Source organism: Drosophila sechellia, chromosome 2L (genome assembly GCF_004382195.2).
Source record: "Drosophila sechellia strain sech25 chromosome 2L, ASM438219v1, whole genome shotgun sequence".
Taxonomy (NCBI): domain Eukaryota; kingdom Metazoa; phylum Arthropoda; class Insecta; order Diptera; family Drosophilidae; genus Drosophila; species Drosophila sechellia.
In genome coordinates, this window is record NC_045949.1 from 17,796,875 (window position 1) to 17,810,553 (window position 13,679).

The 13,679-nt window shown below is 41.2% G+C and overlaps 2 protein-coding genes across 3 annotated transcripts in view; both read right to left on the bottom strand.

The window, feature by feature from the left end:
• LOC6614535 overlaps positions 1 to 13,679 on the bottom strand; it is a 115,271-nt gene that overhangs the window by 11,907 nt on the left and 89,685 nt on the right. The gene's annotated exons all lie outside the window — the stretch shown is intronic.
• LOC116800965 (receptor-type tyrosine-protein phosphatase kappa) lies at positions 7,927 to 11,526 on the bottom strand. 2 transcript variants are annotated; one of them, XM_032717916.1, is made up of 2 exons: positions 11,315 to 11,526; positions 7,927 to 11,092 (listed from the first exon to the last, which is right to left on the bottom strand). In XM_032717916.1, the coding sequence occupies exon 2, from the start codon at positions 11,012 to 11,014 to the stop codon at positions 8,966 to 8,968; it is 2,049 nt and encodes a 682-aa protein (XP_032573807.1). In that variant the 5' UTR covers positions 11,015 to 11,092; positions 11,315 to 11,526; the 3' UTR covers positions 7,927 to 8,965. The 2 variants fall into 2 exon arrangements, with proteins under 2 accessions (XP_032573807.1, XP_032573805.1); XM_032717914.1 differs by having other exon boundaries at positions 7,927 to 11,095.

The following is a 13,679-nucleotide window of genomic DNA, read 5'->3' on the forward strand; positions in this document are numbered from 1 at the left end:
TCACCTCCCCCCCGCCAACACACTCTTTCCATTCATTTTGGATTCCTGAATTTATATAGTGCCAGAATTTTGAGGCAATAATTTGTTGCCTTTTATCTGTTCGGATGTGTGCCTAGTTTAATTAAAATGGCCATTCACCTAGCTCTCTCTTGCCAAATATTTTTGCCAGCTTGGTCCACAGTTTTTTGTTTCCTTAGGTAATCAAATTATGCTGCAAATTCTGCAAATTGCTTTTATTGTCCCGAATTCTTTATAAAAAGATAAAAAGCGATGGCAATAAGTTAAAAAATAATTTAAAAGAATCTTTCAATGAAATTCTTGTTCGTTGTTTCGAGTTCTCGTTCACGTGTCGTATACGTAATATGCATTGAAAGGTAATTATATGGTATACATAAATTTCCAGTTAACTAAGTGTTTAAGCTTTCATTAAAAGGTTGGAGCAATTTATGAGTTCCGTGCCATTAGAGCAATCTGTTTTAATGAATTTAAAGCGCTTGTAGAATGAACGAAATGAATTGTCTATCATTTACAAAAAAATATATCGTCACGGTTAAATTTCATTTTTATCTTTTCAGATGATTTCAATATTTCACCTCAATTAAAGCAGTCAGATAAAATTTCATATGAGTTTTATTTAACCTTTTCCCAAAATAAAAGTGCCTAAAAGCCCACAAAAATGTTTTCCGCTCAGACGGACCTTTAAGGTAGGCGTGGCACATCCTGCACCGCCCCCTTGCCAACTCGGCAATTAATTAATGCTCATTAGTGGAGGAGCAGAGTCCCTGACAGGACGAGAGTCACACACACACACACACACACACACACACATACGCACATACAGACACAAAGAGACGACGCATAAAATTTGATAAGCATTTAAGCATGTAACTCTGCACTTCCGGCTTGCCGTGTGTGTCAGTATGGGTGCGTGGGTGTGATGGAGGGGCACAGATAGAGCTAAGAGACAGTCAACTAATGCACAGGCTGCAATGATTTATTATTAGGTAGCTAAATTATTCACGCGCCCGGTTTTCGAGGGGGGACGGGAGTCTGAGGTGGGGACGCAAATAAAGATTAATGATGGCGTTGCTGAATTTTTGCACGCCCCAACCAACCTGTCAGCCCTGTCTATTTAACTGTCTAACCCAACCGAATCTCAAAATACACAGTTCGAAAAATTAAATGAAAAGTATAGGAAACTTAAGAACAAGATATTTATATTTAATCGAAATTTCAATGGGTTTTATTTTTTACACTTATGATAATAGGAGTTGCAGTTTCTTTGCACAAAGTATGAAAGCCTGCCCAATTTTCAGATCATTACAATAAAGAATTGCCACAGTGCACTTAACTAAGTTAACTTGACTTATATATTTTAATAAATAAATAATTAATGGCGAGTTAAAAGCGCAATACAGGAAATGAACTTGGCATTCTTATTGAAATTATGTTTTGTAGCATGCTAATAATGCACCTATATAATTATAATATTTTCTATACTATAAGTTATACTATAATTCATTGCTCTGTTGAATTGTGCAGTGTAGTCAGCTCTTTGCCCTCTGACCCCCCGCCTTTCACCCACTTTCTCTGTTGTTTTTGAACGCTCCTTTTGTGCAGATTTCCGCATCCATCGAGGAACATATTACATTACATACAGGGCAGCCTCGTCATCATTCGCATCGTAATTCAGTTGTGCGTGAAATTTATGCATACGTGTGTTTGCTTATGTATGCGTGCATATAGATGTGTGCATATGTATTTGTAAGCCCAAGTGTGTGGTGCTATTCCATCTGGTTTTTCGCAGTTGGCTCTGATCCACATGTTTCATTTACATTTTTCCCGCAAACTCTGTGTTGCTTCACCTTTGACGTTTTAGTCGCGGTTCGTAATTCCCATTAGAGTAAAATCGGGTTGTGGGGGTCGTGGAAAACCCGCTTTATCAAGGTGTATAAAGGGTAGAATGCTGCGCGATTCCGGAACTCGTCTCCTGTATTTTTGATGTGGTAACCTTTAATGCAGTTTGTATTTTCCATCAAAGGTGAACTAGCTTTTCCTGAGTATTATAAAACAGTCACATTTATTCTAGTTTGCTTACAAAACTAGCGGAAATCATGTTAATTAAATGAATCAAGATACACGGACCACAAATTGACAGACATCTAATACTCTAAGCCACATTACAGTATTTCGGATATGTCTGACATGAACCATATCCCTGACCGAAATTCACCATCCGCTCTACGCCTGATTAAATTAATAAAATGTTGGCTTAATTTCCTCCTGTTCTTGACTCGTCAATTGCAAGTCGAAGAACTTTATATGTATGTTCAATATGCTGATAGCCTTCTCCGCATTCAATGATAACAAATAATAATGGGGCAACAATGAAGCATTTTCAATGCCAATGGGTAAACATAACTTAATACAATTTCAGCTTATTACTTGAAGTCCGCACTCGAAACCTTTGATTTGATTAACATGAAACAACGACTGTCTGGGGACCGATTGCTCTGCCAACTGCTTAGTAATCGATGCTGGCCCAGTGCATTTTGGCCTCAAACACAAATACAAATACAATAATTTTCAATTAAACTCGAAAAGTGTTTTGCAATATCCGTAGCCAACAGGCAGCAATAACAATAAGTGAAACTGGCATGTTGGCAATTTAGCACACAACTCGCCTTCTGACAGCAGCTGCCTTGTGGCCAGGGCGTTGTAATTTTAATTAAGAAGGCCAACCGAAACCCAACAGCTCCTTGGTATCCTCATGGCTCAAATATTCATCCAGCTGGCCAAATGGTTGATGATGATGGATAGCAGAAACTGACACACGGGTCGGGATTTGTGGGCAGTATGATAGTTGAAGATTTCTCGGCTGAGTCACAGCTCAAAAATAATTTTCTCTTGATTTTCAAGCAATCGTGTTAAATGCGTCTAAATGGCCAGACAGATTTTTCCATCTGAGCACTGGATAATGCGAATTACATTCGTTTTGAATTTTGAAATCATGCTGCATGTATAATTTCTGCACAATACATTTACGAATTATTTTCTGTGCACTCGCAACAGCTCGAATTGCATTTAATTAAACGCTCAAGAGCCAAACTGCAGTCAACACTTCTGCTGACACCAAACAAAGAATCCTTTGTTTCGCAGTTAATTTTGAGTAGTGAAATACTAATTTTATATGCATTTCCACAAGAGCGTAAACAAAAATGAACAGCCACGGCTTTTGTTGTGCACTCATAATGAGCTTCCGCCGCTCGGTTGCTGAACAAATTTTGTGGAGCTTTTTACGAGTCCTATATGGTATTATATGGCATATATGGCATGTACGTAGTTCATAGTTCCACAGACCACCCATATGAGTAGCATTTGACATGCAACGAACTCTGCCCGTCTCAGAACTCAGCCCGCTGTTTATATTTTGTTTGGCTCTTGTTCATTATGTATTTAATTACGCTTTTGTGCATTCTACAACGCACATGCACTCTAAGCCGCAAAAAGTTGGGTCAGAGCATGGAAAAGTTGCGCTGAAGGTGCCCAACTCCGCTCCTGTAACCCTTTGTCTACTTAAATGTCATTAACAATTTTTGCAACGCCCCGACAACTTGAAACTTTACGTGTAAAATAATCAAATTATGGTTTAAAATTTAATTAAATTATTTTGAAGCGCAGCGTGTGAGGAAAACATAACTACAACTATCAAAGAAAACAATAATGTTTTAAGCAACAATGTTTGTGCCAAAATTAAAATAAATTAGTTTAAATAATCGTACATTTTTTAAGCCGATTTTGGTAATTATACAATAGAGTTTAGGAGCGCATTTCGCAAAACGAATTATCTCAATTACATTACTAGTTCAATTGCAATTTGAGAATTTAGCAAGAGAGTACGCCTTAGTCGATTTCCTCGACTATAAGATACTCTTTACTCAGTTAGTGGGATTGAAAACGGGAGAGTTCTACAATCTTTTAGACATATTAATCTTAACTTTATAGCTTTAATAGTTTTTGATTTGGACGGACAGAGGGATGGACGGGGCCAGATCGACTCGGCTATTGATCCTGATCAAGAATATATATACGCTTCCTTCCATCTGTTACATACCTTTCAACGAATCTTGTATCCCTGTTACTCTACGTGTAACGGGTGTAAAAATTGCAATTGATCTTTCACAAAAACAAACAAAAAGGCATAACAATACGTTTATAATTAAAATGTACACTCCCGTTTATGAAAGCAATTAAGGAAGCGCTCCACCTTCTTTGCCGACATTTTGAATGTTACGTAATTAGTAAATGTTGCCTTGTACATATGCTGGTACAATTGTTATTATTGATGGTGATATGGCATATGCCATTAGGCAAATCAATAAATATTTGATTATATTTGTTGATTTGCAATTATTTGGTTGGATGTAATGTATAAATTACAAATCGCCAATCAATGCGTTCAACCAGAAATGCGAAATAAATATGAAATAAATTATAAAATAATGAAAGCATTGCGATATTTGGTTTCAATTGGTGAAATTAAACATTGAATTTAAAAATTATTATTTGTGCACGATTTTTAAATGCAAGTCATGAGAAGTCATGAACTGGCCTAAAGAGAAGTTTTGTCATGTCTTAAATTACTGATTGCCATAGAACTTATATTTCAATTTTGTGGATTCATTAATTGATTAATTCTTTAATGTTAACAATTTTCTTGAAAATATTGCTGATTATCCTGCCTGCCTGTCAAGCTAACTTCCCTGGTAGCCTTGTGAAAATATTTTTATTTTTCCCCCCGATTGGGCGCCATTCTTTGCGAAGTGTCTGGCATATTGTATAAAAATTTACTTTATTTGTTCCGCCGTCTATTCCCCAAAGTTGGTAAGTTACTCCTCCCGCCATGCAGCAATTGCAGGTTGTATTATTAGCCATTGTTTGAGGCATTCTGCACCGTTTTTTCGTCATGGTTCTGGGCTCCTTGTTCTGCTAATTCAATTATGCACCGTCTTCGTGTGTTTGTTTAGCTTCCCTCAACTGGAGTGCAATTGCAGTGATGCCCATTACACACCTGTATGCACTCACTTCTTGGCACTCAGTCACGCATGCGACCGTCATGGCAGCAAAACGAAACGAAATGAGTTTATAACAAGAATAATAATAATATGTTGGCAGCATAGTGCACAAACATTCTGCCATTTATTTACGCCAGCCAAAGGTGAGGGAAGCGAGGAAGTAGCCAGCCCACGGGGCGGGCACGTAATGGAAATGAGGTAAAAAGTGTTGGCCTTTGGCCTTTCACATATGCTGGCTGGTATGGCGAGGAGGGGATGAAGGGGTGGAGGAGTGGGCCTTTACACGTTCCACGTGCTCGGGGTGAAAATGAGTGGCACTAATTTGATGTGACATGGAATTAAATTTAAATAATGAAAACACATGCCTTTTGTGCTCCTACTTTTGGACTGGGGCTTCCTCTCCAACGCCCAACCTCTTTTTAAATTATTTTCAAACCAGCTGCGCTGTATTTTAGTAACAGGGTATCGATTGGGAACAAGAAATATACTTTATAGACGTTGAAAACATTTTATATATACTATATATTATATATTATAATGTAGCATTCTCACTTAAATTCTCACTTCTCATAGTTATATGACCCCCCGCCATTTAACTTTCTTAACCTTTCAATACAAGCTTATAAGTGAAAAACCCTCTGGGCAAATCAGCTCACTTCACTTGAATGTATACAAATAAAGCAACACTTGTGGGTGAACGCATTGGAAACAATTATGCGAATAATAACGCACTTGTGTGCGATTATTTTGCCCCTCGGGGCCTTAGCATACTTTTCAGCGTTCCAATGGCTCGGTGACAAATTGCAATTGAAACAATAGCGTATAAATGCCTGTTTACGTAATGCGCTCTTTAATATTTAAATAGCTGCGACAAATATGCGGCCCAGGAATTCCCCGGTTAATGAAAAATGTCGAATCAAAACCAATAATTTCAGTACACTGGCCGATGGACAGCGCAAGGATGGAGTGGGGGGAGTGCACATCAGTATTGTGCATGTCAGGCTATAGATTTAATTAATGTTAACACGACGACTTTGACAGGCGCACAATACAAATAGTTTGAGTCCATACACAGGCGCTAGCACGGGCACAAAACGCACACAAAGAGACTGCACTTGGCCCTGCTGATGACTGACAAATTGAAATGGTCGCTTCCTGCCGCCTAAGTGACTGACTTTGACTGGGAATATAAAGCTATATGCTCGTATATAGCCGGCGAGTGTGCGTGTGTGTGTGTGTTGCATTTGCTTAATGTCCATTGTTCTGCTCACACAGTCATAGACACCCACACACACACACACACAGCAAGGCAGGAGTTCTTGTCATGTCTGGACTTTGCAGCTGCCATTTGGTTTGTTGGCACTCAAGTTGACTGGCCGGGTTTATTGTAAACATGTGTGCTAACAACTCAGGATGCTTGGGACAACAACACACACATGCCACTAAAACTGTGATTTAATATGGCCAAGATTAAGGGAGACCAACCAGAAAACCCCATCAATAAACCTGGGCACATATGTACATATGATATCTGCAAGTGTCTCTCAAACCCAGAAACCAATAAGCCAGCTTACGTTATAAAACAATTTAGCCTTTACCTATTTATATAAGTTTCCTTTACGAATCTATAGAACTCTGCAGCATATTATCATATTGGTACTACTTAATTGTAATTTCATGTTGTAACTATGACCTAACTTTAAAATGTGAGCAAATAATAATATGTTAAGCTTTGATATTCAAAGTATACATAGAGTTATCCTCCAGAAGTTTTCATCAACTTCGCTGCCATAAAATTCAAATTTTGCCAATCCACTTTGATTCAGTTTCATAACTTTATGTGCTCCCCATAAATTGCCATGCAGATCCCCCAAATTAATTGCCACTGACTTTTTAATTAACTAAAACTAAATTTAGCACCCCGCAGCCCCCTGCAATTTGTTTGGCCACGCGCTGGTCTTTGTATTAATAGGTCGTAAAGATAAATTTCCAAAAGCTAATTGGTTTATTTGTCTGGCATAAAATTTGGCCCCAGCCATGGCAACAATTGCCGCGCTGCATGAGTGCCACAATTAAAGCGCAGAAAACAATGCCAAAAATTCGATGGGAATAAAGAAGAGCCACATGTATAAATAAAATGGAAAACTTTCTGCCTCTGAGTCAGGTTGAGTTTCGTTTCGGTTTTAAATGTTCGCTTTGGATTTTTACACAATTTTTCAATTTCATATTGCGCACTTTTCTCGCTTTTCCGATATTCCGCTTTTCCGCTGATGTCATTGCGCGCCACGAAGTTTTACTATTATTGCCGTTGGTTTTATTGCCGACTAAAGCAAAGTGTGTTGTCATTTATCGATTTTATAGCAACCGCACACGAATCCCTTCACCGTTCACCCTTCACCCCTTACCTCATCACCCTTCCATCCAGCGCGTTCCGTGGCTTATCGAATGGCCGTATCTGTATGGACAACGCCTCTGTTTGATTTGCACGCATTAAACAGTAATCTGGTCAAGGTTTATGTGGATTGTTGTTTTGGCCCTCCCTCTGGGATCGCTTAATGCATTGTTTATATCCATTTGCCAATTCATCTGGAACCACTCTGCCAAGCAATGATCTCAGACCCAGAGGCGAGAGGCGAATATTTTGATTGATATTTCGACTTTATGACTCAGTAGTGGAATGCAAAGATCTGGAGCGGAATGATCATCTGGGCATTCAGATGGATGTAGAGCACACAAATTTTCCATTGACTCAGCCAATTTAAGATACTAATATAGTATCAATACTAGTGAATATAATGCAACTGACTTAAAATTTGTCTAAATACCACCACCTTGAATTAATACACAGACATTTGAATTTCGATTCGTTTCATTTTTCTCGGCTTCAGTTTCGTTTCATTAGCCTAATCCAATACAATTTGTCAGCTTAATGTCTACACATGTAGATTGGTTTATACAAAGAATAAAATGGACATACGCACATTTATACACAATGTAAAAAATAAGTTAATTAGAGTTACAACAATATATGTAGGTAGGTTTGTGTTTCGAATGCATAAATGCGAAAATAGAGGAAAATCATGATGCGAAATCATTAACATACATGGGTATGTATTTCTGTTTGAGTGTTTTATAAATAAGCTATGTGTATAAAGTTTGTTCACTTCACGTTGAAGTTTCCCCTTTATGTGGCTCAATAAATATTTGTTCTTTAACATGAATAAAAAATAAAGTTCTGTCAACAGTGGTGGAAAACGTAGCGAGTTCCCATTTACAACAGTATATAACATTCATATATATATGTATATGTTTTTATGTATAAATAGATTCATAATAGGTATATGTAGTTAGATATATATCAACAATTGCCCAGGTAGCAAGGTTTAAGAGTAAACGTAATAATAACTACAGATATAAATATAAATTTTAATGGTAATAGTTCTCTGTTCCTATCATTTCATTTCATTACTTCAATCTATACTCATAATCCCCATCACACATATCGTATCGTCCTGTTTATAACAACAACAACTAGGGTTACAAATGGCACATACATTTCAGATCAAAAAGCTTATACATTATGTAGTAGTATCATTGTTTTATGCTCGAAAAACAAGTAAAAAGTATCTCTTCAGTGGCGTGAAATTACATTTCGACGCTCGTAACAACAAAATTCATTCCTTCTCTGGCTTTTGTGGACAACAAAAATACTCAGTATTATTGCTTTAAGGCGGTGCCCGGAATTATAAAAAAGAAATCCAGGCATCATCAAATGTGGACCACAAGTATTTCGGATCATTGTTAACCATTGTTGAAGCACCAGCTCCAGAAAAAAAGTAGCAACAAACCAGTTTGCAAATAGTACGCTCCATGGCCTCGTCCGTCCCACTTCACTCCTTCTTGTTGAGGAAGTGGAGGACGTAGTGGAGCACCAGATCGTAGCAGTACTTGTACTCGGTCATATTCTCGACTAGCTGAGGACGATGCCGGCGCACAGTCTTCACCGCCTGGAAGACATCGACCTCGCCGTGCTGGATGACCTGCTCGATGCACGCATTCGCGGCACAGTAAACACCGGCACGACTGCGACCATCGGGCGAGACAACGCACACAGGCCCGTAGTCGACCTTGTTCCGCCAGATCTCGACCATGTTCATCAGGTACACCAGCGAGTTCGTCGAGCTGGGCACCTTGTGACCCATGGGCCAGCAGGTCAGCTGGAACAGTTGGACGGTTCGTGTCGGGGCCTTCACCCCGGCCATCATTTCGGTCAGCGAGACGATCTTCTTGTTGATCTTGAACTCCCACTGCTTGATGTTCGTATAGCTCTTGGACATCACGTAGTGCACGGAGAACACCGGTCCGTACTTCTCCATCTTCGATTTGTTGGGCCAGAACGAGGGATACTGCTGCGATTGCGAGGGCGGCTGGCACAGGACCACAACGGCCGAGCACTCCTGGTCGTAGACCAGGGACCAGAACTCACCCAGCGTATGCTTCATGGGCCATTCCGTGACTATGTACTCCCTGGGCTTGGTATACCCGTCCACGAACACTGAGTTAATGTAGTCCGTAAAGGCATTGCCCTGGAAGGAGGTCAGGTAGGGCCGGAAGTTATCAGGCGGTACGCACAGGACATCCCTGTTCTTCTCGCGATTATCCGCTCGGTGACCGCCAGCGCAATCGCCTATGGTGAATCGTGGTGTTTGCTTGCAGATCTGATCGTACTCCGCCTGATATTCGTTCATTTTCGTGCCCGAATTCCTCCTGGCCTTGGCCTTCAAGCGATCGGAAAGTTCTGAGACCGGAAACCAGGTTTTGCCGCAAATTATGTGCTCCTCCAGGGTGTCGTATATGAACTTATATTGCTCCACATTCTCCACCAGACCCTTCCGCGATTGCCTTAACTTCTTGAGGTAGCCGAAGACATTGAAGCACTCCTCCTCCTCCGCCAGCTCCAGGTTGGCATCGATGGACATATAGACTCCCGATCTGCCGCCGCCATCGCTGCAGTGCACCAGAATGGGACCCCTCATGTCGTCCTCGTCCTTGATGATGTTGCCCACGACCAGGCGGACTCTCCTCCGGAACTCCAACAGGGCATTGGAAAAGGGACACGAGTGGGAATACCATTCGGTGTAGTGGAACTGCAGGATCAACCTCTCGTCGGTCACCTCCTGTTTTTCGTTCATCTTGTAGAGCCTGAAGGTTCGTATATGGAAATTGGCCAGTTGCTCCTCCCTGACGATATTGATGAAGATATCGCCGTACTGCTCGTGAACCTCCATGTTGGGTGGCCAGTACTGGTGGCACATTACCTTGGCGAAGTCGAAGGTCTTCGTCAGCATGACTATGGCACTGATGTTCTCCTGCCAAACCATTCGCCAGTAGGCCTGGACCGTCTCCTCGACAGGACCCTGGGTCACTATGTACGCGTTCGGCTTGAGCAGGCTGTCCACATAGGAGGCGTTGACATAATCCGAGTCCTGCAGGCCACCCACCTTCTCCAGCACCACCCGATTGTAATCGTAGGGAATGCACTTGGGATTCTGGTTCTTCTCCAGGTTGTTCTTCTTCAAGGCATGCCGACAGGTGTTACTCTCCACCTTTGCCGCAGTTTGGAACTCTAGTTTGTAGAGGACCGGGAACTTCCTGCGCAGATCGCAGAGCTTGAGAAAATGCCTGATATCGATGGGTCCGTTGGGTATCGTCTTCGACAGAGAGTTGTTCTCATCGCGGGCCTCGAGCTTTATCCTTTCGAACGACAGTAGTCCGCTATTGAGCATACTCAGTTTGATGGTGTTCGGTATGGAGACGATGGCTCGGCTTTTCCTCTGCTGCTTTTCCACATCGTCGTAGCGGGCAGATGACCTCGACCTGTGCTTTCCAGTCTTACCACCCCCCGCCCCACTACTCCCACCACCCGTGGCCGCCGTCATATCTGCTCCTGCTCCTGCTGCTGATGCTGCTGCTGGTGATTTTTCTTCGTTTTCCGCTGCTTCTGGCTTTCCCACAAGCTGCTGCGTTGTCATCATCAAAATCACGATGCCAGAAAGTGTCGTCGTCGTCGTTGTCGATGTTGGTTTTGTTATTTTTGTTCGATTCGTGTAGAGGAGGAAGTAGTCGATTAGTTCCCTTGCCTCTGCATTTTCAGCGATTTTTCTTTTGGGTTAGTACATATTGCATTCCAAAAAAACATGGGCGGGTTAGTACTCGAATTTGTTAGCTAATTTGTTCACCTTTTTGTGGCTTTATGTGCGTTGCGTTGCGCGCTTTGGTTCGTTATAAAAAGAATTTCGTGTATATTCTGTGTATATTCGTATTTTCCTGCTTTTCCGTCCTCCCTCTCGTTCCCTCGATTTTCCATTCACTTCACAGAAATAACGCGACGAGTCGATTTTCAGCAGCTGCCTCCTCGTTGTTGGGGCGAAAATCGTTCGGCGACTGAATCCGCTGCGCCCCAAAGAGCTGATTCGCATCGAAACTATCCGTTTCCTACCGCAAATGCCGAGGGAAACTCGTGGCCAGAGCGAGGAAAAGCCAGCGAGAGAGCCGCCGAGCGGGAAAATGCTCGCCAGAGAGCGCGTTTTTACCATGGCCCATGTGACTGGCGCCACTTGATGGGCGCAACAGCGGTGGGGCGGGTATTTTTAGATGGCGCGGGTGGACAGCGCTAAGTGGCCACCGTGGGTTAATCGTTATCGAAAGTATTATAATTTTCCATTTCCCGACTTTTTTTTAGAGGCAAAAGGTGAAGTTTAGCTTGTAACTTCTTAAATTAAGTATCAAAATAGAATAATTCAAACCATTTATGATTCAACCTCATTTCTGACTTGTTTTAAATGATTTAAAACAGTTAAATAAGTGTTTTTATCCATATATATTATGTATCTTCATTTTGTACCATCGATTCTTAAACATGCTATTTACTCATATTTTTAAAAATTGATGTGTGAAAGATATTTTATATCCACTTATACATAATTAAAAAAAAATATTTTGGTTATCAATTTCTTATCACTGTGCCATTCACCTTATAGTATGAATGAAAATTTCGATTTTCCCATTGCCTGCTCATCTTAGCTTCGCCTGAAATTTTCCATTTACCAACACCAAAGCAGGTTTTCCTCTCATTCTGGCTGTGTTCCGCTTTTCTCGTCTCCCACTGGGAAATTCTCTTGGCGCCTGCGCCGTGAAAAAGTTTTTCACTTTTCACTTTCGTATTTTGTTCGCTGACTATTGTTTTGAGATGTGTAATTGAAAATTCCGCAGGTTAAATGAGGAAGTGACGCTGGTATTTGTTGGCATTTTGTTTTCCATATTTAATTGGCAGGGCGCTGGTCGTTGGAAAATGGAAAGCAAACACGTCGAAATATATCATTTTTATGCATAAATAATTCGAGAACATATTCCGTCCTCAGTAATTTACATTTCCTGCTCGCAAGCAGCCAGCTGTGATGGTTTGTTGATATTTTCGCTGCCATTGTTATTCGTTTACTCAGCCGTATGAGCTCGGCGTGTTTGGGTGCACATTTCTGCACATTTTATTTCCGCATGCACTTTGTCTGTCCCGGCGAACGATCCACTGCAAATAGCATTTGGCACCAGCCCACGGAAAAGAGGAAGCGGAGGCCCGCCAAGAGTAGCCATCAAGAACAGCAAGCCCCAACAAATTGCAATTTCGCTGTAATCGTGTTTGAACCTCATCATCGGGGTTCGAGGTGCTCGACAAAAAAATTTCGCATTTTAAAATAATTACACGCGAATCCGACACGAGTGCAAAAAGAATCTAAATAAACACAAGTAAAAATGCAAGGGTTGCACACAAACTTGTCTGTGTGCACTGACTAACTGAGCAAGGCCAATTTTGATTAAAATTTGATTGTCACCTGGCCTTGATGCTCGATGGCAGCAAGTTTGATGACCTCACGTTGATTGAAAGCCCAGAAATGTGGATGGAATTTCAAGTTCAGATGGCTTTTGATCGCAAGCTTAAATTGGCATGGATTTATTTATGGATATCGAACTGAATGCATTTACAAAGAAATAGGTCAGATGCTATGAGAGTGGTATTTAGGAATTGTTTCACGTTTTTCTTTGCGTTACGATGAACGTTGGTCTAATACTACTTGCAGCATTCTTTTCTTATGAGCCAAGTTCATTTTACCTCCAAAAACTCCGTTTTCTTCTATTGGCTACTAGGAAAACAGTACGTGCCAATTCAAATGCCTTTAACTTCCGCGGATTATCTAGATTGCCCATTTGCATATTCCCAATTAGTAGCTAACCATGAAACTGATGCCCCGACTCTCAGATTCTGTTTAGTGCAAATCCATGATCGACTTAAGTATTCGAGGAGCCACCGCTGCTTTGGCCCCATTAATTCCCGAAACCGGCCACAGGAATCGGATTCGGATTACTTCTGAGGAGGAGTCCACGGGCTAATTTAATATATATGATCCGGTTGGTCGGGTCACACGGAAATCCCGCAGCAAAGCCGCTTGGCAATTGTAAACTGTAGTAGGCACCTAATTTGCGAACTGTTGAGCCATTAGAGGGCACAAGGTGCCGGCAGATCCCTTCTGCCCACCAGAACCCCAAAGT

Bases quoted from the DNA above. Each gene is read 5' to 3' on its own strand.
- LOC116800965 (XM_032717916.1), bottom strand. From the start codon at position 11,014: ATGACGGCGGCCACGGGTGGTGGGAGTAGTGGGGCGGGGGGTGGTAAG.